Genomic DNA, 27,952 nt, shown 5'->3' with positions numbered 1-27,952 from the left:
CTCAATCGTCTCTTCTCCAGAGAGAATAGGTTCAGTGCTTGTAGTCTTTCCTCATAGCTGATGTCCTCCATTCCCCTAATTATTTTTGTTGCCCTTCTCTGGACTTTCTCCAGTTCCAGCACATCCTTCCTGAGGACCGGTGCCCAGAACTGGACGGAATACTCCAGATGTGGCCGGACCAGAGTCTTGTAGAGTGGGAGAATAATCTCTTTATTTCTGGAGTGAATCCCCTTTTTTATACATGCCAGTATTCTGTTGGCTTTGCTTGCGGCGGCTTGGCATTGCATGCCACTGCCAAGCCTGTTGTCTACCAGTACCCCCAGGTCCTTTTCCATCCTAGACTCACCCAGAGGTCCCCCCCCCCCAGTGAGTAGCTTGCTTTCTGGTTTCTGGCACCCAAGTGCATTACTTTACATTTTTCAACATTAAACCTCATCTGCCATGTAGTTGCCCACCCCATTATTTTGTTCAGGTCCGCTTGTAAGGTTTCCACATCCTGCATAGAAGATATTGGCATGCTTAGTTTAGTATCATCCGCAAATACTGAGATTGTACCAGATATCCCCTCCTCTAGATCATTTATGAATAAATTAAACAGAATTGGCCCCAGGACAGAACCCTGGGGGACCCCACTTTCCACACCCGCCCATTCCGAGTACTCCCCATTAATCACCACCCTCTGTACTCTCCCCTGGAGCCAGTTCTCTATCCAGCTACTCACCTTATGGTCCATACCTACCTTCCTTAGTTTGTACAGTAAGCGTTTGTGGTATTTACCTGGTCATTAAGGGGGGAAATCCTTCCGGTCTTAAAGTGGTTAATTTAAACTTTAAAGAGGACCTCTTCAGGGTTCAGCGGGCAAGCCTCTTGATGACACGCCCTCAGGCCCGCCCCCTCCTCCTTTCTTTGAATGGACAGCTAAGCCTCCCAGGATATGTGACCTGCATATCTCAGGAAGCACAGCAGGCAGGATGCGCATCAGTCACCTAACACGAATGGTGCGCATGGGGAGGAGGGGTCGGACTTTTTTCTAAGGTAAACAAATAAAAACAACCAAAAAAAAGCCAATACGTCTGCAGGATGGGAGCAGGGGTAGAATAAAAGGAACTTGAGGAAGAGGGTAAAGGTCCGCTTTAAATGTTCTCCAAACCCATCTGATGCAAACAAAAGCCCACTGACTCCGCCCCCTAATATGATTCTGAGACTTGTCACCAGCCATTGCAGACGAGCTAACCTAGAAAAGTCTTCAACATTATATGGCACAGCTAATGGTGAGCACTCTAGTAGAGAAGGGAGTATTTCCTAATTGTAGGATCCTTTATTTGATTTGTGTCTTTCCAACTTTGTCTAGGACTGCTATTCAAGGCCTATGGAGAACTCTGCAGTGGAGAACAGCAGCAGTGTGAGACCTCTGACCTGCCTGGCTCATCCTCCCAAGGTAAGGTAAGTAACAGGCCAGGGATGCTGCACTCTTATTGGGTACAGCGTGTGTAGCCCAATGTCGCTGTGTTATGGAAGTTAGACTCACACAAAGGGGTTGATTTACTAAAGGAAAATAGACTGTGCACTTTTGCAGGTGCAGTTGCTCCAGAGCTTAAAGCGGAGTTCCACCCTAAAAATGAACTTTGCAGCATCAGTTAGAGTAGAAAAACCTGAAAAAGGATTAGATAATTATTATTTTTTGCGTCCTGGGAGATGAGCATCATGAATCGCAGGATGCAATGGGAACGGCCGGCCGCTACTCTGATTGCCGATCGCAATCTACTGCGCATTCGCGAGATTGCGATCAGAATTCTGGGTAGCCAGGAACCAGGAAGAGGGACACAGCGGCTTTAGATGCCCACACCGGAGATAGCGGCGCTCTGCAATCAATTTTAAAGGTAAGAATTTATCTTTATTTCATAACTGTACTGTACTGTAATGATGGCTTCAGATGGGAGAGTGATATTTGTCAATGGTGTCTCTCAAGAAATGTGGAGATTTGATCCCACTTTGCACTGTGAGACCTGTGGCCTGTTGCCATGGAGTCTGTGACACCTAGATGTGTATTCCATGTACTTCAATGAAGTAGATAGACAGACTGTCATTGGCAGTCTTGTCCTATTGTCTATCTATGGAGATGGAATGTGGATTGTGTTAAAGCGGAGTTCCACCTAAAAAACAAAAAAATACATAAAAATACCCCCGGGACAGTCAGGGCTAGTACATTCCACAATGGATAGCCTCTGAACTGTCCCGGGTTGCACTTACCTGCAAGAAGAAATACTTACCTTGAAAATGTCTTCTCCAGCGCTGCCATCTCAGGTGTGGGCAGCTTGAAGCCAGCGCGATCCTCTTCTGCGTCCTCTTCGGTCCCACGATGCACTGTGCCGGCCCCGCCGTCACTTCCGGGTCTGCAGCGTCTTCCCTGCACAGCTTCTGGGCATGCCCAGAAGCTGTTTAGCAAGGTATGACGGCGCCCGCACCGGAACTGACGTCGGGGCCGGTGCAGGGGCTTTGATTCCTGGGAGCGATGACGCTCCCAGGAATCATTGCAAGCCAGAAAGTGACGACTCGCCGTGGCCGCCGAGGGGAGGAAGAGGAAGTAAGGTAAGTATATTATCTTCTAAACAAGGTAAGTAAAAAAAAATAAAAAATTGCGATTATCCATTTGTTTTTCAGGTGACCCGAACCAAGAAGATGGAACGAACTTTCATTTTCGGGTGGAACTCCGCTTTAAGTTTGCCTGTCCCATTGTTAAATGTTAATGACCTCACATGGTTCTGTCCAGATGGCCAGATAATTAGTTCAGGTTCATTCTGTTTCTGTATACAATTTCATCTGCATAGGATAATGTAATCAGGTAACCCCTGACCTGTGTGTAGTAATTTGATCAGGAAGGGGACATGCTCATCTATGTATAAATTGAGTGTGAAACTGTTCAATAAAGGAGAAGGTTCCAAAACTCGTACAAGCTAAGTTATTGGCTAGCTTTGTATGAGGGCAGGTGGGAAAATCTGGGATATATGTTCATGATTGCAAGTAAGCCGTATACTGACAGAAGACCACAAACACAGTGTGGGTCAGTGGTTCTGTTGCAGCCCACCCTTTGCAGCTATAACTCTTCTGGGAAGGCTGTTCACAAGATTTAGGAGTGTGTCTATGGGAATGTTTGACCATTCTTCCAGAAGCGCATTTGTGTGGTCAGGCACTGCTCTAATTCATCCTAAAGGTGTTCTATCGGGTTGAGGTCAGGACTCTGTGCAGGTCAGGACTCTGTGCAGGCCAGTCAAGTTCCTGCACCCCAAACTCGCTGATCCATGTCTTTATGGACCTTGCTTTGTGCACTGGTGCGATTTCATGTTGGAGAAGGAAGGGGCCATCCCCAAACTGTTCCCACAAAGTTGGGAGCATGAAATTGTACAAAATGTCTTGGAATGCTGACACCCTAAGAGTTCCCTTCACTGGAAATAAGGGGCCAAGCCCAAACACTGAAAAACAACCCCACACCATAATTTCCCCTCCACCAAATGGTTTGTGCCAGTGCTCAAAGCAAAGCTTATAAAGACATGGATAAGTGAGTTGGGGGTGGAGAAACTTGACTGGCCTACACAAAGTCCTTTCCCTAACCCGATAGAACACCTTTGGGATAAATTTGAGCGGAGACTGCGAGCCAGGCCTTCTCTCCAACATCAGTGTCTGACCTCACAAATGCACTTCTGGTAGAATGGTCAAACATTCCCATAGACACACTCCTAAACCTTGTGGACAGCCTTCCCAGAAGAGTTGAAGCTGTTATACCTGCAAAGGGTGGGCCAACTCAATATTGAACCCTACAGACTAAGACTGGGATGCCATTAAAGTTCATGTGCGTGTAAAGGCAGGCGTCCCAATACTTTTGACACTATTGTGTACAGTATATTGAACATTATATGCTGTCCTTTAGGGATGTCAGGAGCCACATATGAGGCCCCCTTTAGCTCATAATGCTCTGTTTAGTGTGCATTTCTAGAGAGTTTTTTCCTGGGAGAGTGCATGTGATCAGCACAGGGCCAATCAGCAATGTCCAGACAGAGGGTCAGGGGTCCTAAAGCCTCATAGGAAATTCAGAGGAGAATGAAAACTCCTACAAGCTTTAACCAATGCTCAGCCAGACACTGATAGAAGTCACAAGAATGCTATATACTGATGATGAGAAAAGGTATTTAGCAGTTTATGTGCAGTGCAAATACAGCGCAAAGATAAGTGAAATAACTAATAACAATATTTTAAATTTTCTAGAATGCAGCTGTTCATAAATAGTGGTACCCAAAATTCATAAATATGAGAAAAATATATCACAGCGCAAACAATAATGTATGATAATAAAGTGATTACGTTCTACTTAAAAGACTCATAAAGTGCACCGTGCAATTGTGTGCAAAAATTGGGGTGTAGAAACCATATAGACATATACTATATAAATATAGTTAAAATATATAAATATAAAGTGCCAGTCCAGATGTAATAGTTGTTTAAGATCTCCGTAGATGATAAGATGTACACAGTCCCAAAAGATGTCTCACAAAGGTGCTGGAGTGCCAGGAAGAAAGTGCACAAAACATGCAATCTTTTGTGGTGCAGTGAGCCAGTGCCGGACCTCCCCCTTTGGGTGTTCACTTACCGGACAATGGTGACCCCTATGCTGTATAGCAATAGAGATCGACAAGGCTTATGTCCTAGTAAGGAACCGGCTATTACAACTCCTCCAAGGCGAATGTATCTCCACAGATGTAAATGCCCCGATACATGTTTTGGAGAAAAGGATGCTCATATAGTGTAAATCCGATAAAAGGTTTTTTATTGTGCAAAATAATGAAAATACACTCACATTTCGTTGCTTAGTAAAAGGCATATAGGTTAAAAATCTCGTCCTTCCTGGTAGCAGGTGCCGCTAGAACGCCCCGTGGTTTCGGCGTGCGTTCCACCGCACCGGAAGTGACGTATCGCTAGGACGTAGACCGGAAGTGCGTCGACGCGTTTCGCCCTCCTCTTCCGGGCGTTTTCACAGACGTATTTCCGGTCTGCGGCGATGGGCAGTGTTTAAGTATTGCTCCATCTAATTAGCAAGTGACGAACTTCCTGTTCCTGATGGGTGTATGTGGCTTCATCTCCACCCAACAGGAAGTACTGGAGCCGCCATATTTCTATTTCCTCGTCACAATACGGGCCAAAGCTTTACAAATATGCAGCTTAAATGTACAACAGGATACTTATCAAAAGATATAGTAATGGTTTTTTTGTTTTTTGGGGCAACAATCGACCATACATTATCGACATCCAAAAGACACCACGTGTGTTGATTTTTGGTCCTCGTAACACACATTTCCATTCTTTAATACAAATATGTGACAATTGAAGAAGAATGGAATATTAAATGGAAATTGATATTACACTAATTAAATATTCCATTGTAAATCCCTATTAAAACACCTAAAATATATAAAAAATATATATACGAATAAAATAAGATTATAAATTTAATAATTATTCCAAAATTAATTAAAAATCATTTTAAAATATTTAAAAATATTCTAAAATGTAAAGGAGCATATTTGGAAATTTGTGTTACCAGTTTGACAGAAAGCAATTTAGGTCAAATTCCACATTCAATCCTTCAGGCTGCATAGTTTTTAGTAAAAAAATCCATTTGCCCTCATTCTGTGAAATTCCCTGTTTCATGTTACCTCCCCTCCAATTGGGTTTAACTCTGTCAATCCCACAAAATTTTAAAACTGAGGGGTCTTTGTTATGTACCATTCTAAAATGGTTAGACAAACTATGTTTTCTGAAACCGGTTTTTATATTTGTTACATGTTCCCTTAAACGTGTCCTTAGCTCACGGGTTGTACGACCCACATATTGGAGTTTACATGGACACTCCAATAAATATGTTACGTGGGTAGACATGCACGAAATGAATTTATCTATTTTAAAAGTTTTCCCTCTACTAGTGGATGTGAATTGTGTGGTTTTGCGGGTTCTGTGTTTTGATGTTTTACATATTACACAACGCCCACATGTGAAGAAACCAGTTTGATCTAAAAATGTTTGCATAGTTTTTGGTGGGTTTACTACATTCTTGGCTAGTTTGTTTCTCAAAGTGGTGGGTTTTGTGTAGATAAAAACAGGCTTTTTGGGTAGTACTTTTTCAAGAATGGGGTCTCTCTGTAAAATATGCCAATGTTTTTTTATTATGTGTTCTAGTTGTTTATGTTGCCTAGAGAAACCAGTCATAAAAGCTGTCCCATACTGTTTGTCCGAATTTTTTGGGCGGGTTTCCAACATTTGTTGTCTGTTGGATTTCTTGACTTCTTCTTTTAGTTTTTTCAAGGCCTTCATCTTGTATCCCTTCTCTTCAAATCTCTTTAGGATCGTGTCAGCCTGGATTTCATAATCCTCATCATTATCACAGTTACGTCTAATTCTTATTAGCTGACTTTTTGGAACTGTATTCAGCCATCTTGGATGGTGACAACTGTGTAACGGAATATATATATATATATATATATATATTTATATATATATATATATATATATTTTGCACAATAAAAAACCTTTTATCGGATTTACACTATATGAGCATCCTTTTCTCCAAAACATGTATCGGGGCATTTACATCTGTGGAGATACATTCGCCTTGGAGGAGTTGTAATAGCCGGTTCCTTACTAGGACATAAGCCTTGTCGATCTCTATTGCTATACAGCATAGGGGTCACCATTGTCCGGTAAGTGAACACCCAAAGGGGGAGGTCCGGCACTGGCTCACTGCACCACAAAAGATTGCATGTTTTGTGCACTTTCTTCCTGGCACTCCAGCACCTTTGTGAGACATCTTTTGGGACTGTGTACATCTTATCATCTACGGAGATCTTAAACAACTATTACATCTGGACTGGCACTTTATATTTATATATTTTAACTATATTTATATAGTATATGTCTATATGGTTTCTACACCCCAATTTTTGCACACAATTGCACGGTGCACTTTATGAGTCTTTTAAGTAGAACGTAATCACTTTATTATCATACATTATTGTTTGCGCTGTGATATATTTTTCTCATATTTATGAATTTTGGGTACCACTATTTATGAACAGCTGCATTCTAGAAAATTTAAAATATTGTTATTAGTTATTTCACTTATCTTTGCGCTGTATTTGCACTGCACTTTAACAGATTTGGTCACTACCATTTTGAACAGCTGCATTTAAGTTCACCACTAATTTAGTTAATAAATATTTATTTAATTTTTCCTGAGCGCGGTACACACCTACCCACACATTTAGCAGTTTATATTTACTAAAATAATTGCATTTCCATGTTCTGTGTACTGTGGGAGACCAGATATATTGAATGCAAGCTCCTGGGTCTAGTAACACTTTTACATAGGCCCCATTCACAGTAGTATGACTTGTCATGCGACTTTGGACCCAAAAGGGGTCCTCCTGGGGAGAGGGACAATCTCTCCAGGGCTTCAAGCTATTTACCACCCCCCAGCCACCTACTGGACACTCCTCTCCAGGGATTGGCTGGGCCATGGTAAATATTCAAGCTGGTCATTCGAACCCCCCTCCCTATTTTCTGGAGGCTTTTTCTGAGGCAGAGGGAAGCAATCATACTCCCTGCCTGTGAAACTCTGAATAGACAATCAATGCTCCCTTGGCTACAGAAGGAGCATCCTATGCTAGGAGGGTGCTACTCACCTACCAAGCAACCCATTTAAAAACCCATTTGACAAGCCTTGGGGTCTCTTTTGTTTTTGTTTTTTAATCGATGATGATTACTATAAGGCCTCTTACTCACGATACTCCTGTTTGAGCATCTCCTTTTTCAGCCGTAATTTTTGTCTTATTGAAATGCGCACATTTTTGCGCAAATTTGCGTAAATTTGCACCTCTGCATATGCAAATTATTTTTTCAGATCAACAGTATGATCGTGTGCGTTCATTTGATCGCATTTGCGCACAAATGCGCACATTAGGCGTAAATTACTGTCCAAAATGCAGATTTTTCTATTTTGTTCTTACTGTAGAATACGCGACGCTTATTTACGCGCCTGTGTTCATAGGCACATTAGAATGAGTGGGCTGTATTTTAGCTCATAAAAATAAAAAAAAGCTGTACTGAGCATTTTTAAGCTGCAGTGTGCAAGGGGTCTTAGTAATAAAGGCATACCCCGTTTTACATACATTCACTTTACGTAGACTCGCAAGTACCGACACAGCTTGGTCAGCTTGACATGGCGCTACTCCCTGCCTAACATTGGCGTCTATGGGAAATCTTGGTCAGCTTGACATGGCACTGCTCCTAAACCATAAGTGACAGGGACACCAAACCTAGAGAGCACTGAGAGGACTACAACATATCCTATTTTGTGGCTGGCCAGCTTGCCTAGGTAATCTAATGTCAGTCCTGGGTCCCCTTAATGTGCTCCCCAAGTTTGGTGTGCTTGTCACTTATGGTTTGGGAGCAGTGCCATGTCAAGCTGACCAAGATTTCCCATAGAGTTCGTGTATTTATATGCATTGAGAAAAAAGGTATTGCTTCATTTTAAGTACATTTTCATTTTACATACATGCTCTGGTGCCATTGTGTACTTAACCACTTTACCACCGGAGGATTTTGCTGTCTTTCGTCTAGGCCACTTTTTGCGATTCGGCACTGTGCGACTTTAACTCCCCTGGCCCGACTCCTGCTGTGACTGAACACAGCGGGAGCGAGCCTCCGGCGGCGCGCGCGCGCCGCCCACAAGGGGAGGAGTCCAGCGACGTAGGTCTACGATAACGATAGCGAGCCACATTGCCGCAGTAGCAGCAATGTGAGCGGGGGTAAAGCGGTTAAAAGTGGGGTATGCCGGTATTGAGAAGCATTTACTATAAGGCCTCTTACACACGATACTCCTGTTTGAGCATCTCCTTTTTCAGCCGTAAATTTCAGGCGTATTTGTCTAATTGAAATGCGCGCATTTTCACGCATATGCATTCGCGTCTTTTCGGGCAAATGTGTTCTCGCGTTTTTGTAAAATACACAAAATAAGCATTTGTATTCGCACATTAGCACAGTATATTCGTATGCGTCCATTTGTTCGCAATCGCGCGTATTTGCGCACATTAGGCGTACATTACTGTCCAAAAATGCAGATTTTTCTATTTTGTTCTTATTGAAGAATGCACGGCGCTCATTTACGCTCCTGTGTGCACAGGCACATTACAATGGATGGGCTGTATTTTAGCTCAGAAAAAAAAAAAAAAGCTGTACTGAGCTTTTTTAAGCTGCAGTGCGCAAGAGGCCTTGGCCCCTTTCACACTTGTGCGACTTCAAAGTCGTGTGATTTTACCACGATTTTTGACGTGACTTTTTGCCGCGATTTTGATGCGAGATTGACTGGGCTTATAATGTCTTTTACTCAAAACGCATCAAAATCATGCCAAAAGTAGTGCAGGGACTACTTTGAAGTCGGTGCGGCTTCAAGTCGCACAGATATGAATGGGGCTCATTGTAAATAATGGAGAACGACTTGTCATGCGATTTTGCAGTCCCAAATCACATGAAAAGTCGCACAAGTGTGAAAGGGGCCTTAAACTTGACTGTACAAACTGGCAAAGGAAATGAAAGTCACGCCTACTCCTGTATGTTATTTATTGATTTTACAAACCTTCATATGCTGTATATTATGTTGGTAGTAGGACCATTTCTTTTGTTTTTGGCATAGGTAATAAGTAGTACTGCATGCACCAAAAATGAATCCTTCTATTGGAAGATCCAAGAATCCGATCCTCCCGCCCATCCTCAGTAGCAGGGATAAGAAGCTTCTGCTCAGCATTGAGGACTTCATAAAGACGGAGAATGAGAAACTGTCAGCTGTTTTTCAGTTGGATGTTGAACAGCACTATGTTATCTATGGACAAGTCTTCGATAAGGTGAATAGGAATTCCCTTGGCTCGGGGTAATTCAATCCACTTTGAAGGTACCACAAAGAATGAACCCTGAAGGAGAAGGGTTCAAACTCTTGTCTGCACAAATCTCAGTTTTTAAAAAGGAAGTTTACTAATAACAACTTGATAAGAAAAAAAAAAAAAATAATAATGTTCTTTAGCAAGGGACATACATGGGAATGTAGACTGCACCAATTATATAAATATCACTTATTCTAAAAATAAGACCCAACACAATTCCATTGGTAGTTAAATGACCTCGGCACTTTTATTGGCATAAATAAATAGTAAATCAATAAATAAATTGAATAAATAAATAACTCAAATGACTTTATTAATTCAAAAATTCTAATAAATATTGAAAAATTCAAACTCCAAATAAATATGAAAATAAAATTATCGCTTAGTCATAAAAAACTCAAGCGAATCAATAAATAAATAAATAAATCAGAAGTCCCCCCTCATAATGAGGGTGACAAGCCACATAAAAGTGCAGCCGACGGGTGGGGGGGAGGGGAGCTCGCTACGCTGTACTAGACCAACTGTGTCCGGAGCCCTCACGCAGCCGCTTATATAGGCCTATTTGACCACGTGACGGAAGGTTCTAGAAGGTCACGTGTCCGCCTATGTGACGCGAAGTCACATTTTTCCCGCCTGAAAGACCCGTGCGCGCCGCGCACGGCTTAAAGAGATATTCAAATTTTTTATTTTTTTTTTAAAACTTTATTATCCTAACGTGGCAGCCACAATCCCATGTGGCGAGCCATGTATTGCGCCTCGATTGCCATTCCACATTACCCCCATATTTACCACTTCTGGACCGGAAGGATTTGCACCCTTAACCACTTTCAGACCGGAGGATTTGGCTGCTCAATGACCAGGCCCTATTTTGCGATTCGGCACTGCGTGACCTTAATGGACAATTGCGCGGTCATGCAACGCCGTACCCAAACTAAATTGACGTCCTTTTTTCCCCACAAACAGAGCTTTCTTTTGGTGGTATTTGATCACCTGTGCGATTTTTTTATTTTTTGCGCTATAAACAAAAAAAGAGCGTACATTTTGAAAAAATAACAATATTTTTCACATTCTTTTATATGAAATTCTCAAAAAAAAATTTAAAAATCAAAAATTTTTAACATTTTAGGCAAATTTGTTTTTTGCTATATATTTTTGGTAAAAAAAAAAATCGCAATAAGTGTATTTTGATTGGTTTGCGCAAAAGTTAGTGCGTTTACTCACTACAGGAAAGATTTATGTAATTTTTATTGTTTTTTTTAACTAGTAATGGCGGCGATCTGCGATTTTTTTTTTTCTTTAGCGGGACTGCGACATTGTGGCGGACAGATCAGACCCCTAACTGACATTTTCCACATTTTTGGGGGGACTAGTTACATTACTGCAGTAATCAGTGCTACAAATATGCACTGTCACTGTATTATTGACAGTGGCAGGAAAGGGGTTAACTCATGGGCGATCAAAGGGTTAAATGTGAGCCTAGGGGGTGTTTTCTAACTGTGAGGGGGATGGGCTTGTGGAATCAACGCAGAGACCTGTGATCCTATATAGGAGGAACATAGGCTCTCTGTGTTCATTCCAGAGAGAACAACGGTCTGCTTTGTTTACAACAGCCGACCATCGCTCTCTCTCCACTGGGAGTAATCGCGGTTGCCCGTCGGAAATTGTGGCCGCTGGCCCCGTGGATCGGCTTCCCCACTGCTTAACGGGGGGCTCCTGCAAACTGCCATACAGGTACGGCGGTTCGCGCAGCCGAGCCAGCCTGCCGCAGTATATTTGCGGCGGGTGATCAGTAAATGGTTAAAGGTGATTGTCTATACAATCATATAGTATAATGTATATCCAGCTTTAGCCTGTCTTTATTTCTTGCTATTTGCATATCAAAACATATGTACATAAAAATTAAGTACAGGTAGACAGCTTTTCACTTTAAACCCTTATTTCTGAATGCTACGTTTTGTATACACATGTGAGAAAAAAAGTAGAAGAAATTATAGCTTGCATCTGAGGCTTTTCACACAGGTGGTACTGCTTCACTAAAATTCTATTTTTCATCTTACTACCATGTTGCTATTTCCTAATGGTCCACAAGATGGCAGCAACACCTAGAAATGCTTCCCATATACAAGGCCAGTCTGCTTACAGAAAGGAAGGAAACGCCTGTGTTAGAAATGGATGTGAAGATTATTATTCTGTAATTGTTTATGATTTGCACACAGATTTTAAAAGAATTGCATGGAAATACTTAAACCCAATAAAAACAATGTTATATATTGCAGCTTACCGATCAATAGATGTGGTGGCAACATTCGTTTTCTTTTTTTAGGCTTATTTCCCTCTGTTTTCACCTGGTGATCTGGCCAGTAACACCTCCTGTATTAGACTATCCCATCCCAGGCATCCCAACCTGCAAAAACTCATTTCAGGGGGGTGGCAAACTCATTTCAGGTAGGTGGTGCCCCCCCCCCACCACCAATTTAACACAACTAGAGGACGATCAAATAAAATGCAATCAGTATACAGAGGTTTACTTCTTCTGAGAGATATTAAAGGAACATTTTGCTGGTGGGTGCTGCTGGCGGGTACTGCTGGCTGGTACTGATGGTGGTTGCAGGTGGGTACTGCTGGCTGGTACTGCTGGTGGGTACTGCTGGCTGGTACTGCTGTGGGTACTGCTGCCTGGTACTGCTGGCTGGTACTTCTGCCTGATACTGCTGGCTGGTACTGCTGGTGGGCACTTCTGGCGGGTACTGCTGGCTGGTACTGCTGTGGGTACTGCTGCCTGGTACTGCTGTGGGTACTGCTGGCTGGTACTGCTGGCTGGTACTGCTGCCTGATACTGCTGGCTGGTACTGCTGGTGGGCACTTATGGCGGGTACTGCTGGCTGGTACTGCTGTGGGTACTACTGGCTGGTACTGCTGTGGGTACTGCTTGCTGGTACTACTGGCTGGTACTGCTAGCGGGAAATGCTGGCGGAGTGTGTTAGAAGCGGCGCTGGAGGAAGCATGCAGAGCCGATGCTTCCTTTATCTCTCGGTCTCCTCACAGGCGGAGTGCATTTGATATCACTCCGCATGTGGCAGGACGGAGCCAGAACTATACAGGAAGCATCGGCTCCATTCTGACAGCTGACACAGAGAGCCGGGATATTGCCCGGCACTTGCGGGTGTCAGGGAGCTGCAGCCTGCTTGTGGGAGACTCTCGCACGCCGCGGAAGACTTGGGATGTCTGCCGTCCCGCTCCCTTTTATCCTCACACAGATCCATCCGTCTCTGCCTGTCACGCTGCTTTCCTGTCAGATCATTGGTAACCCTCGCTACCTCCTCCCAGCCAGTCGGTTTGCCAACATCTAGCAGCCCTGCTAATTTACAACCTCTTCTCCCCTGCAGGCTGGAATTCTTTTCCTGATACTTTCCCAACAATTGTCCCTCCAGTTCACTTTCCCTCACTCCCCCCTCCCCCTCTTCTTCTCTAGAGGCACTTCACCTTCACGTAGGTGTGTCCCCCCCCCCCCATACACAAACATTGCAAATGGTCAGAATCCCCCACCCTGCACACCCCCCAACACTGAATCGTTACAAGTCAATGGAGATCTCTCTATCTCACCCTCCCTGCCAGCCAGACCATTTGCTTTTTTTATACTATGGCTATTCCTCATCAGCCAACAGTATTCCCCATGCCCATCCCTGCCCATCCCCCTCCAGCCCCCTTGACCCTCATCTATTTGTCTCTCCTCCTACTTCCCTCACTCCAGCGCAAATCCCCCAGTTTCACTCCAGTCCTCCTCCACCCATCCCTCATCTCCTACCAACTCCCCCCTTGTTTTCCCTTCCTCCTTCTCCCCTCCCCCATGGTTCCCAGTCCCATCCCCACCCCCAATTTTTTAGGGGCTAACGAAGAACCTCAAGGCGGAGCATCTTATTACTGCTTGTGTGGGCAGGATGTGTACTGCGCCAATCCCTGCTGACTCTCCTCTCCTATTTCTCCAATGTGATTGGCGCAGTACACATTCCACCCACACAAGCAGCAGCAGTAGTAAGACGCTCCACCTCGGGGTTCTTCCTTAACCCCTGCAAAGTGCCAGAAGGGAGCCAGAAACTCTGGAGGGGAAGGTAGAGGGAGGAGATGTCATTGCAGTTGTAGATATAGCCCAGTGACAGACTGCCAGAACAGGTAAGATATGTGACAGCAGCTTCCCTGCGCAGCTCTGCTTGGGGAGACCATATCTGTATTATACTTTACTGCCCCTATACTGTACCCTCCTGCCCCCTGTACTATGTCCACTTACTTTCCCCCTGTACTGTACCCTCCTAACCACTATACTGTGCCCTTCTGCCCCCCCCCCCATACTGTACCTTCCTGCCCCTCCTGTACTGTTCCTCCTAACCACTGTACTGAGCCCTCCTGCTCCCCCCCATACTGTACCTTCCTGCCTCTCCTGTACTGTGCCCTCCTGACCCCCCCCATACTGTACCTTCCTGCCCCTCCTGTACTGTGCCCTCCTGCCCTCCCCCATACTGTACCTTCCTGCTCCTCCGGTACTATGCCCTACTGCTGCCCTTTGTACTGTACCTTCCTAACCGCTGTACTGTGCCCTCCTGCACACGGCCCCCCCCCCATGTACTGTACCCTCCTAACCACTATACTGTGCCCCTCTGCCCCACCATACTGTACCCTCCTGCCCCCTGTACTATGTCCACTTACCCTCCCCCTGTACTGTACCCTCCTATTCACTGTACTGTGCCCTCCTGCCCCTCCCCATACTGTACCTCCTGCCCCTCCTGTACTGTGCTCTCCTGTACTGTACCATCCTCCCCCCCCCCCATACTGTACCTCCTGCCCCTCCTGTAGTGTGCCTTCCTGCCCCCCCCCCCATACTGTACCTCCTGCCCCTCCTGTACTGTGCCCTCCTGCCCCCCCCCCCCCATACTGTACCTTCCTGCCCCTCCTGTACTGTGCCCTTGTACTGTACCTTCCTAACCACTGTACTGTGCCTGCCTGCACACCGCACCCCCCGTGTACTCTACCCTCCTGTTTCCTCCTGTTGTATTGGGGCAGGGAAGGGGGGGTGCCTGAAGGTCTTCTTTATTTTCAAAATACATATCCTCCTTTGTACCTAGGGTTTTTCTGTTACCTCACTCTCATTTCTTTCAGTTAATTGAGCATTGTACAGAATATACAGACATTCTTACTGCAATCAAGCAAGAATATGACGAGTTTATTGAGGCCCTGAGGAAAGGAGATCTCAATGCCACCGATCTCCAGGCCAAGCTGAAGAGCCTGACATCGGAGCCCACCACTCTTATGTATTACAGGAAGAGGGCCGCCGAGCTGGAAGAGAGGTGAGGATATGAGAAGTCTATCAATGGAATACTTACCTCTTCCCCCCCACTCTCTGGTGGGATATTTTTTGCTTAGTTCACACTAGCCCGACTCCAAAGTCGTTTAGTGCAACTTTGGAATTTGGAATCTGATGCGACTTTTTACACTCTGTGGCATTGAATCATAATTGTGTATCAAAGTCATGCCAAAGTAGTGCAGGAACCACAGACAGACCTGTGTAGTATCCGTTAAAGGGGTTATAAAGTCTGAAGGTTTTACCTTAATGTATTCCATGCATTAAGATAAAAAGCCTTCTGTGTGTAGCAGCCCCCCTAATACTTACCTGAGCCCCCTCAATCCAGCAATATCCATAAGTGCTTCAGCCATCCAGGACTCTCTCTCCACACACTGCTGTCAATCAAACTCAGTTAGCCAATCAGGAGAGAGAGGGGGCAGGTCCAAAGCGCAGCTCCGTGTCTGAATGGATACATGGACTGCAGCTCGGCTCGGGTGTCCCCATAGCTAGCTGCTTGCTGTGGGGGCACTCAGCAGGAGGGAGGGACCAGGAGAGCAGGCCAGGGACCCAAGAAGAGGAGGATCAGGGCTGCTCTGTGCAAAACCAACTGACAAGAGGTAAGTATAAAAAGTTTGTTATTTTAATAGAAAAAAAGAACAGACTTTACAATCATTTTAAGACGGCTCTCATAGAAAAACATTGAATTTTACATGTCGTCTGATTTGGGGACTCACAAGTCGGATCCTATGTCGCATCAATGGAAACCAAACCTAAACAAAAAAAGACCAAAAAAAAATTAAAAACAAAAAAAAATATTTTCTACTTTTTGTTATAAAAGAAAAAGATATAAAATAAAAAAAAATCTAATTTCTTCATAAATTTAGGCCAAAATGTATTCTGCCACATGTCTTTAGTAAAAAAAAAAAAAAAATCCCAATAAGTGTATATTTATTGATTTGTGTGAAAGTTATAGAGGCTACAAACTCTGGTATATATATATATATATATATACAGTGGTGGGATTCAAAAATTTTAGTAACCAGTTCCGACTTTCCCAGCAGAATGACCAGCGTGCCCCCTTTCAATGCACAGTGACCAGCGTTCCCCCTTTCAATGCAGAGAGACCAGCGTGCCCCCTTTCAATGCACTGTGACCAGCGTGCCCCCTTTCAATGCACAGTGACCAGTGTACATGCCCCCTTTAATGCACAGTGACCAGCGTGCCCCCCTTTCAATGCAGAGAGACCAGCGTGCCCCCCTTTCAATGCAGAGAGACCAGCGTGCCCCCCTTTCAATGCAGAGAGACCAGCGTGCCCCCTTTCAATGCACAGTGACCAGCGTGCCCCCCTTTCAATGCACAGTGACCAGCGTGCCCCCCCTTCAATGCACAGTGACCAGCGTGCCCCCCTTTCAATGCACAGTGACCAGCGTGCCCCCCTTTCAATGCACAGTGACCAGCGCTGCGTGCCCCCCTTTCAATGCACAGTGACCAGCGCTGCGTGCCCCCCTTTCAATGCACAGTGACCAGCGTGCCCCCCTTTCAATGCAGAGAGACCAGCGTGCCCCCCTTTCAATGCACAGTGGCCACAGCATTGCCCCCAATCATTGCAGAGCGCCAGCCACAACATTGCCCCCAATTGCAGAGCGCCAGCCACAACATTGCCCCCAATTGCAGAGCGCCAGCCACAACATTGCCCCCAATTGCAGAGCGCCAGCCACAGCATTGCCCCCAATTGCAGAGCGCCAGCCACAGCATTGCCCCCAATTGCAGAGTGCCAGCCACAACATTGCCCCCAATTGCATAACGCCAGCCACAACATTGTCCCCAATTGCATAACGCCAGCCACAGCATTGCCCCCAATTGCATAACGCCAGCCACAGCATTGCCCCCCAATTGCAGAGCGCCAGCCACAACATTGCCCCAAATTGCAGAGCGCCAGCCACAACATTGCCTCCAATTGCAGAGCGCCAGCCACAGCATTGCCCCCAATTGCAGAGTGCCAGCCACAACATTGCCCCCAATTGCAGAGCGCCAGCCACAACATTGCCCCCAATTGCATAACGCCAGCCACAACATTGTGCCCAATTGCATAACGCCAGCCACAACATTGTGCCCAATTGCATAACGCCAGCCACAGCATTGCCCCCAATTGCATAACGCCAGCCACAGCATTGCCCCCAATTGCAGAGCGCCAGCCACAACATTGCCCCAAATTGCAGAGCGCCAGCCACAACATTGCCTCCAATTGCAGAGCGCCAGCCACAGCATTGCCCCCAATTGCAGAGTGCCAGCCACAACATTGCCCCCAATTGCAGAGCGCCAGCTACAGCATTGCCCCCAATTGCAGAGTGCCAGCCACAACATTGCCCCCAATTGCAGAGTGCCAGCCACAACATTGCCCCCAATTGCAGAGTGCCAGCCACAACATTGCCCCCAATTGCATAACGCCAGCCACAACATTGCCCCCAATTGCAGAGCGCCAGCCACAACATTGCCCCCAATTGCAGAGCGCCAGCCACAGCATTGCCCCCAATTGCAGAGCGCCAGCCACAGCATTGCCCCCAATTGCAGAGTGCCAGCCACAACATTGCCCCCAATTGCATAACGCCAGCCACAACATTGCCCCCAATTGCATAATGCCAGCCACAGCATTGCCCCCAATTGCAGAGCGCCAGCCACAACATTGCCCCCAATTGCAGAGTGCCAGCCACAACATTGCCCCCAATTGCAGAGCGCCAGCCACAGCATTGCCCCCAATTGCAGAGCGCCAGCCACAACATTGCCCCCAATTGCAGAGTGCCAGCCACAACATTGCCCCCAATTGCAGAGCGCCAGCCACAGCATTGCCCCCAATTGCAGAGCGCCAGCCACAACATTGCCCCCAATTGCAGAGCGCCAGCCACAGCATTGCCCCCAATTGCAGAGCGCCAGCCACAGCATTGCCCCCAATTGCAGAGTGCCAGCCACAACATTGCCCCCAATTGCAGAGTGCCAGCGACCCCCCCCGCGAGACCCATGCACTTACCTCACGGAAGGTCTCGCAGTCGGCTCCCCGCGTCTCCGAGTCCTCCTGCGGAGCCTCCTTCTCGTCCAACGGCACGGTGTTTGCCTTTCGGCCAATCAGGAAGCGGGAGGACCCGCTCCCTGATTGGCCAGGAGGAGGATCATGTGACAATAGCGAATTCTCATTCGCTATTGTCACAGAATGGGCGGGCCGTGGCGCCACGTCTGCCCGAGCGCGGGACATTCAATTGTCCTGCGCGTCCTCAGACGCGCAGAGGGATTCAGCCGGTTCTGCGAACTTGCAGAAAGTTAGCAACCGGTTCTATGGAACCGGTGCGAACCGGCTGAATCCCACCACTGTATATATATATACTGGAATTTAAGCTAGGTTCACAGTTGTGTGATGCGGGAACCAGCGCGGTTCCCGCATCACACCTGAATCGCCGGCTGTTCGCACTGATATCTGTGAACTGCTGTGGGTGTCACTGTAAAGTTAATGACACCCCCAGATCCATTTGCAGATCGCAGTGCCAACTATAAAATGGTGTAGGAATCGGATTGAATAGGTGTAAACACCCATGCGATCCGATTCCAGTGTGGACCAAAAAAAGGATCCTACATCATCTATGTGCGAATGCGACTTTAACCATACAGTTTTTATGGCTGAATTTGCATCGCAAATCACATGCGATATCTGTGATCGCACAAGTGTGAACCCAGCCTTGCGTAGCTATAGACCATGGGTGTCCAACCTTTTGACTTCTCTGGGCCACATTGAGTGTAGAGAAATTTTCTCTGGCCGCATATAAAATATATACTATAGTTAAGGTATATAAGTAATAAAACGCTGCCGCACCCTTCCCGCGCTGCCGCCCCCAGCACTAATTTAACACAATTAGAGGATGATCCCTTCGGAGGCAGCCTCTGCCTACAGTTAGTTGGAAGCAGCTGTGGCTGTTCCCCCAACTTGACTTCCTTCCTCCCCAGCAAAAAAAAATAAATTGTCAGGAGGCAGTGGGCCGCATTGCCTGCGGTTCTGAGCCGCATGCGGCCCCCGGGCCGCAGATTGGACATGCCTGCTATAGACGCTATACTGTAATGGCGGTGATCAGTGAATTATAGTGGGACTGTGGTAACTTACACTGACATCGCTAGTGACACTAATACAGTGATCAGTGATAATACAGTTCAGTGACACAGTACTAATGACACTGGCTGGGATGGGGGCATTGATTTTTATATTTTTATTTGCATCAGGCAGGCAGGCAGGCAGGCAGGCAGGTAAGTGGATGAAGCAATTGATGCAGTCAGCAGCTTCCAATCCTTACATAATGTTTCAGTGTCTGAGTCTCCATATGAAACACTCAGATACATTGATATGGTTAGCAAAGCTGCAGCCGATTTTTTTCGGACATAAAACATTCCCAAGTTGAAGGGGTTAAAACCCCTTCAGACAGTGAGTGGTGACAAGTCCAACTTACCTGGCGGAGTCGGTGATCGGCGCTGAGTCAAACTGTCCCGCTGTCCTGACTTGCGCATACGCATTAGGTCTCCCCCGCCGGCTGACGTCGTCGGCAGGGGAATGCGCATGCGCTGCCCCACCGCTGATCTAGGAAGATTTCAAACGCTGGAGGCTGGAGCCCGGCGCTCGGCCCCGAGAGAGACTCAAACTGTCACTCAGCTCAAAAGCGCCCGGGCGGGCGCTGGCACTGGTGGCACAACACAGCATGAGGGGCGCCGCCCGCACCGCACCCACCGGTCCATACTGATACCGGGACCGGGTGCACCGTGCAGCAGGCAGGATGCTGGTGCCCCCTGCTGAGTTGCGCCCTAGACGACTGCCTGGGTCGCCTTATAGGTAGCGCCGGCCCTGAGAGCAGGTCATGTACAGTATGTAACTGTGCCTTTACTTGCTGCCTGCTTGGTGTATATTTACTGTGAGTGGTCGGCAGGTGGTTAACCACTTGCTGACTGCCGCACGACTATTTACTGCGGCAGTCTGGCTTTCCTGGGCAAATCGACGTAGGGCTACTTCGCTCGTCCAGGAGCCTGCCTCCAAAGACGCCCAAAAAATGCCCGATAAATGCCTGCAACAAAAACCCCCATGTGGAGCGGAGCCATATGCCTGTGCTACTAAAAATTATAAGAAAAATGATATTTTTTTCTGGTTCAGGACCATTTTAATGGAAAGTCGGATCACAAGTCGCGTCAAATAAGATAAGGAGACGACTCCCATTGAAGTCTATGGGACAGTCGGATCACAAGTCGCCTCAAAGTAGTACAGGACCCTTTTCAGAAGTCGGAGCGACTTCAGTAGTGCCAATTAAGACGGCACTCATTGATTAACATTGCTTTTGTTATGTCAAGCGACTTGGGGCGACTTGAGGGCACACAAGTCGCCTCACAAGTCGCGGCAGTGTGAATGGACTCTTACAATTTAATGTTTTTTTCCCAACAGAAAGATACTTACACAGAAATCAAAACAAAATGGTGAAAAAGTCATAATAGTAAGCAGTGGCGGCTGGTGCTCCATGAGCCAGGGGGGAACGGCAGACGGACTGCACCATACCCCCCCCCCCGGCCCCCACAAGGCCGCACACCAGGACCATGGGCCCCCCCAGGACCCCGGACCCCCCCCCCCCCACGACTCACTCACCCTCAGCGGTGGTGGCGGCGGCAGCTTCAGCTTCGGCTTCTTCCCCCTCAGTAGAAGCGTCTCCTCCCCCATGCCCAATGGCATGGCTTCTACTTTTGGCCAATCAGGAAACATGTCTCAAGACCCTCTTCCTGATTGGCCAGGAGGCGGATCCGTGTGACAATAGCAAATATTCATTCGCTATTGTCACACAAGTGGGTGGGCTCGGGGCCCCGAGCCCACCCTTTTTTTTAGCCTGTGAGAGCCTCTGGCTCTATTCACATGGCTAAAAAAAAAAAAAAAAGCCCCATTGAACTCCATGCGTCTGGCACCCCGCATGTAGATTAGGGGGCCGGACGCCACTGCTAGTAAGAATCTACCAAGTACTGAACTGGTAAATGGATAGTCTTACTAAGTTCATTGTATAAGAATGCATGATCAATCCCTTCAAAGCGTAACTCAACTTTTGTTGAGGAAAACACATTCCCCTCTGGGTGATCTCTGTACATTACAAGGATTATAACAAACTTTGTTGCAGATTCCTACATTTTTATTATTCTAAAGAAATCATTGTGTGTTCCTCTGTGCTGAGTGGGTCTAATGGGAGTGGTTTCATAATTATCTATCAGCTGTGGCAGCTGCAGAGCTCTAATGAGGAAATCTGCTTGACCTGCATCCCTTTAGACATGTTCTTATTGGGAGTATCTCACCAAAAATGACATTTTTTTTGCGGTGGATGCCAGAAATCTGACTTGTATCTTAGGCAGACGTCTGGGAAAATTGGTGAGCCAATCACACAAGCAGGAAATTATGTTTCTGGGGGGTGGTCAGTATACATTCTGTGTACAGAACAGCTCCAGATGGCCATATTGCATTTTCAGAAAATTACAACAGCTGCAGATTGAAAAGGAAAGGTCATTTTAACATTCAATTACAATATGATTTGTGTCACAATTGTTTACGCTAGTTACCCTTTAACGCACATACTTAGTTTGTAACTTTTCATCCCATCACCTTACCCTTTCCTTTTCCATCTACATTCATCTGATATAACACGATTTTTTTTTTCTTAGGATTGAATTAATTAATCAGGACTCTCATAGGATTGAACAGGAATTGCTTAAACCGCTCCGACAAAATAGCGTGAAGAGCCCTCCAGTAAAAGAGAAATTACCTGAAAAGGAGGAAATAAACCCCTCCGCTCTGATCCCAGGTATGGTCCATGGGCCAAAAGAAAATTATGTGCTGCTTGGCACCTTGCTCCTGCGCTCAGAACTTGGTTCTTGAACACCCTCTGTCACAGGACTTTCACTTGGCATTCCCAAATGGCTAGACCTTGCCAGAGTTGTATAAAGTACTCGAAACCCATACTTGAGTAGAAGTGGAAGTGCTCGATCAAAAAGTGACTTGAGTAGAAGTACTAAAGTATTCAACATTTTTTGTACTTAAGTATTGCAAGTAGTTTCTTTAAAAATTTTGCTACTCAAGCACTGAAAGTAAAAGTACAAGTACTGTGTTATGTAGTTATTAAAGAAAGAAGTCAAAAGTTTGAACATCATATTGTTTTTTATTTCAAATGCTTTTATTTATGCATACAGTAGCATTTATTTTCGTACGCGCTGATAATACACATGTTTTGAGCTTCATGAAACCTGCCATCTACTGTTCTGGCAGTGGTAATTTTTATAATAGTAACGAGTAACTATGCAGCACAAAAAAAAAAATATCTAATACCAATATTTTAGTTTTGGGGGGAATGCTAACAGGATGTTATGTTTGTTAGAAATAATTTTATTACCTTTTATTCATAAAGCAATATGATATAATGCAACACTTTACAACAGGATATACAGTACATTGGTGTGTGTTATTTACAGTGCAAAACATAACACACTTTGCACTCATTTTCCCCAGAGCTTAACCACTTTACGACCGCCCGCCTGCAGTTGTACTGCGGCAGAGGCAGCCACTCCTGCGTGAACCGCCGTAACTGTACGTTTGTTGCGAGCAGGAGGCTAGGGGGTGAGTGAACCCCGCCGGCGGCGCGCTCCCACCCCCGCTCATCAGCAGGGAAGACGATTCAGTGGGCAGGCGGCTCCGATTGCCGCCTGACACCCGTGATCGTTCCCCGCTGAGAGAGAAGAACGGTCGGCTGTTGTAAACAAAGCTGACCGTCCTTCTCCCTCGAAGGATCACAGAGCCCCTGTGATCCTTCTATATAGGAACACAGGTCTCTGTGATCGTTTCACAAGCCACGCCCCCATACAGTTAGAATCACTCCCCTAGGCTCACATTTAACCCCTTGATCACCCACACTGTTAACCCCTTCCCTGCCAGCGTCATTATTACAGTAACAGTGCATATTTTTAGCACTGATTACTGTAGTAATGTCACTGGTCCCCCCCAAAAGTGTAAAAAATGTCAGTCAGGGGTCTGATCTGTCTGCTGCAATGTCGCAGTCTCGCAAAAAATCGCAGATCGCCGCCATTACTAGTGAAAAAAAAAGAAAAACAATAAAAATGACATAAATCTTTCAATAAGTTTTGCGCAAACCAATTAAAATAGGCTTATTGCTATTTTTTTTACCAAAAATATGTAGCAGAAAATAAATTGGCCTAAAATGTTAAAAAATTTTAATTTTAAATTTTTTTTTTGGGAATGTTATATAGCCGAATGTGAAAAATATAGATTTTTTTTTTTCAGAATTGTCGCTCTTTTTTTGTTTATAGCGCAAAAAATAAAAATCACACAGGTGATCAAATACCACCAAAAGAAAGCTCTATTTGTGGGGGAAAAAGGGACGTAAATTTATTTTGGGTACAGCGTTGCACGACCGCGCAATTGTCAGTTAAAGTCACGCAGTGTCAATTTGAAAAAAGTGCCCTGGTCATTGGGGGGCAAATCCTTCCGGTCTTAAAGTGGTTAAAGTGGATGTAAACCCTCACCTATACCCAGTGAAGTGAAAAGTCTCAGATGATACACAGAGATGATAGTTTTACCTGTATATCTGCTGTCTTCAGCTTTCTGAATTCTTTAGAAAGTGAAAATTGTGTTAGAAATTTTTCTTCCTGTTCCAACAGTGGGAGGGGAGTCTGACAGCTAATTGGAGGAAAGGAACCCCCCTCCACATAGGCAGAATAAGGAAGAAACATGCAAAGCTGTGCTCTGAATAAACAAGCTCTCTGCTTACAGTATCTGTCTCTAAGTTACCTCCCCTTCCATCTGCTTTTATTTCCTGTGTGGGAGAACTTGTCAGAAATTATCATGCTGATAACAGAGGAACGGAGTAGCAGAAAGACACTGGACTCAGAGCTTTGGAGAGATATAAGTAAACACTAAAGGGATGTGTGCTAAAGTCAGATTTCATAAATAGGGTTTACATCCACTTTAATGAATGTGGTGAAGCACTTCTGATTTCCATCATCCAATCATGTGCAAGCAAACATTTTTCTTTTAAATTTTCCTTGCACCTGATTGGGTGTTCTTTACAAAGTGAAAGTGGTTGTAAAAGCTCAAATATGCATAAAGGTAAAAAAACTTTCTGTGTTCAGCAACCCCCCTTCCCCCCCAATACTTACCTGAGCCACATCTCGATCCAGAAATGTGAACAAGAGCAGTGGCTCGCCCGGGTCTCTTCCTCCTCATAGGCTGAGCTAACGGCTCCCGCTACTGTCAATCACAGCCATTGAGCCAATCAGGAGAGAGCAGGGGTGGGGCAGAGCTGTGCTCAATGTGTAAATGGACACATAGAGCAGTGGCTCAGCAGCGAGCCTGCATGGGTGCCCCCAAAGCAAAATTCTTGCTATGGAGGCAGGAGGGAGGGGCCAGGAGCGAGAAATGGAGGATCAAGGCTGACATGTTTGTTATTAAAAAATATATATATATAAAATTTGCCTTGGAAATCACTTGAAGTTTCACCTCATTTACTTGCAAAGTGCATAGCCTATTTGCCTTTAGTAAATCAACCCCATTATATAGCATACGAGGGCCCCTTGTGCGATCACGTGTATTGACCTGTAGGGTTATTGTTTCCTTTTCCTAGGTATGTCTATAGAAGATTCTCTTGATATGGGCACTCTTGAAAAATACGAGCAACAGTTAGATCAAAAGAAGCAAATATTAATTGCCAGCATGACTACCAAATATGTTCCCATCCAAAGGAAACAGGAACTGGATTTAAAACTAAGCCTTGCTCTGCAGGAAAGGGAAGAAGCTGAACTATTAAACAAGCAACTGATGGACAGGTAAGTCACATATGGGAAAATAATCAATATGATGTTTTGGTACTCTTGGATCGGAATTAAAAGTACATTTCTTCCTAAATCAGATAAAACAACTAAAAAACAGATAACATAACTCACTTACATTTGATCTTCTTTTTTTTTTTTATTTCCTCCTAAAAACTTCCTTTTTCAATTTTCCCCTGGCTGTGCAGCTATATTCTCCTTTTCTCTGTGTTCCTTGTGCCACTATGGGACCTATGGAGTCCCGTGTGAGTCTCTGCAACGTGCGTGCTCTCACTCTGTACTACAACTCTACATGCAACATGTGTGCTCCCACTCTGTACTACAACTCTACATGCAACATGTGTGCTCCCAATCTGTACTACAACTCTACATGCAACATGTGTGCTCCCAATCTGTACTACAACATCTACATGCAACATGTGTGCTCCCACTCTGTACTACAACTCTACATGCAACATGTGTGCTCCCACTCTGTACTACAACTCTACATGCAACATGCGCACTTCCACTCTGTACTACAACTCTACATGCAACATGTGTGCTCCCACTCTGTACTACAACTCTACATGCAACATGTGTGCTCCCACTCTGTACTACAACTCTACATGCAACATGCGCACTTCCACTCTGTACTACAACTCTACATGCAACATGTGTGCTCCCACTCTATACTACAACACTACATGCAACGTGAATGATATCACTCTATACTACAGCTCTACATGCAACGTGCATGATCCCACTCTATTCTACAACTTTATGTCCAACATGCATGCTCCCACTCTGTACTACAACTCTACATGCAACATGCGCACTTCTCCTCTATACAGTACTACAACCCTACATGCAAAATGCACGCTCCCGCTTGTACTACAACTCTTCATGAAATGTGCGCACTTCCACTCTGAACTACAACCCTACATGCGGCGTGCATGATCCCACTCCGTACTACACCTGTACATGCAGTGTGCATGATCCCACTCTGTGCTACAGCTCTACGTCCAACATGCATGCTTCCACTCTGTACTACAACTGTAATGCAACATGCGCACTTCCACTCTGTACAGTACTACAACCCTACATGCAACATGCACGCTCCCACTCTGTACTACAGCTCTACATGCAACGTGCACGCTTTCGCTCTGGACTACAACTCTACATGCAACATGCGTGCTCCGCACTGTAATACAACTCTACATGCAACGTGCACGTTCCCTCTCTGTACTACAACTCTACATGCAACGTGCACGTTCCCGCTCTGTACTACAACTCTACATGCAATGTGCACCTTCTAGTTCTGTAATACAACTCTACATGCAACGTGCATGATCCCACTATGTACTACAACTCTACATGCCATGTGCACATTTCCACTCTGTACTACAACCCTACATGCAACATGCACGCTCCCGCTCTGTACTACAATTCTACATGCAACATGGTCGCTCCCGCTCTGTACTAGAACACTACATGCAACACACACGCTCCCGCTCTGTATTACAGCTCTACATGCAACATGCACGCTCCCACTCTGTACCACAACTCTACATGCAGCATGCATGTTCCCACTCTGTACCACAACTCTACATGCAACATGCACTCTCCCACTCTGTACGGCTACTCTACATGCAATATGCCTGCTCTCGCTCTGCACCACAACTCTACATGCCACTTGCATGCTCCCACTCTGTACTACAAGGCTATATGCAATGTGCACGCTCCCGCTCTGTACTACAACTCTACATGCAACGTGCGCACTCCCACTCTGTACTACAATTCTACATGCTACCATTCAGAGCACCACACACACAGCCAGCACAAGAGAGACACAAAGCCTCTGTCAATCACCACTGTGGAGCAGGAGAGGCATTACCTGTACTCTGCTCTCGCACTGGCTGCATTTTTCTCAGATTTAGGAAAAATATTTTTGACTTTTATACTAGTTTAAATCTTTCCCTTAAATGAACCATGCAGCGTTCACTCCCAAAGTACCAATAGATGTAAAATGACATGGTAGCATGTAAAATTAAAGACATAGTTATATTAACTTTCTATGGGCTCATTCACACTTGCTTTGGTCTCTGAAGACTGATTTGTATCCGGATCGCTCTCCAGAGGGCACTAGACAGGCATTGAGGAGGCATTGCAGTGGTTCCTCAGCACCTGCTTTAACCCCCGGGAACCTTGCATTAGCACGCGCCACAACCACATACATTGCACATGGTTGCAGGATGTTTGCAGAGTGGCCCCATTCCCTTGAAAGCACCAGGGGATACAATTGCTACCACAGCATGCGTATACCACCTCCCCCAGCCACTGACTCTGCAGCTAAAGGGGGAGAGGTTGGGGGATTGCAAAAACATGGCTGGGTTTTACGGGCCCCCCAAATACATAAACAAGCCCTTAAATGTTGCTTTTCTGACATCCTTTAACAGCTTTTTAAAGTGATGCTAAACAAAAGTGATGCTAAACAAACAGCAGTAAAATCAGTCTGTATATGCAGTAAAGCATGCTTGTTATACTCACTGTGGAACCTAGGTGGTTAATCCTCTGCATTGTGTAAAAAGGCTGTTTGATCCTCCCTTTCTTCCACTGTCCCCAATCCATCTCCTGATAAGACAGAGCCTTTGGAGTCACTCTTCACATGCTCAGTTTAGTGTGTATTACTAGAGAGTATTTTTTTTTCTTTGCGGAGGATGCATGTGATCAGCACAGGGCCAATCAGCACTCTCCAGACAAGAGGGTCAAGGGT

General features: G+C 45.6%; 1 protein-coding gene across 1 annotated transcript in view; it reads left to right on the top strand.

Annotated features, from left to right (window-relative positions):
- Nucleotides 1–1,406: 1,406 nt before the first annotated feature.
- CLHC1 (clathrin heavy chain linker domain containing 1) overlaps nucleotides 1,407–27,952 on the top strand; it is a 61,305-nt gene continuing 34,759 nt past the window's right edge. Inside the window, exons 1-5 of the mRNA XM_082252622.1 lie at nucleotides 1,407–1,443; nucleotides 9,737–9,944; nucleotides 15,132–15,319; nucleotides 22,027–22,166; nucleotides 24,996–25,197. Of these exons, the coding sequence (XP_082108748.1) occupies nucleotides 9,765–9,944; nucleotides 15,132–15,319; nucleotides 22,027–22,166; nucleotides 24,996–25,197 (710 nt within the window). The 5' untranslated portion in view covers nucleotides 1,407–1,443; nucleotides 9,737–9,764. The remainder of the gene's footprint in view (nucleotides 1,444–9,736; nucleotides 9,945–15,131; nucleotides 15,320–22,026; nucleotides 22,167–24,995; nucleotides 25,198–27,952) is intronic.

Source organism: Pelophylax lessonae, assembly GCF_965119305.1.
Source record: "Pelophylax lessonae genome assembly, chromosome: 3".
Taxonomy (NCBI): Eukaryota; Metazoa; Chordata; class Amphibia; order Anura; family Ranidae; genus Pelophylax; species Pelophylax lessonae.
Note: the sequence above shows the minus strand (reverse complement) of the source record. Positions and strands in the feature narration are given on the sequence as shown.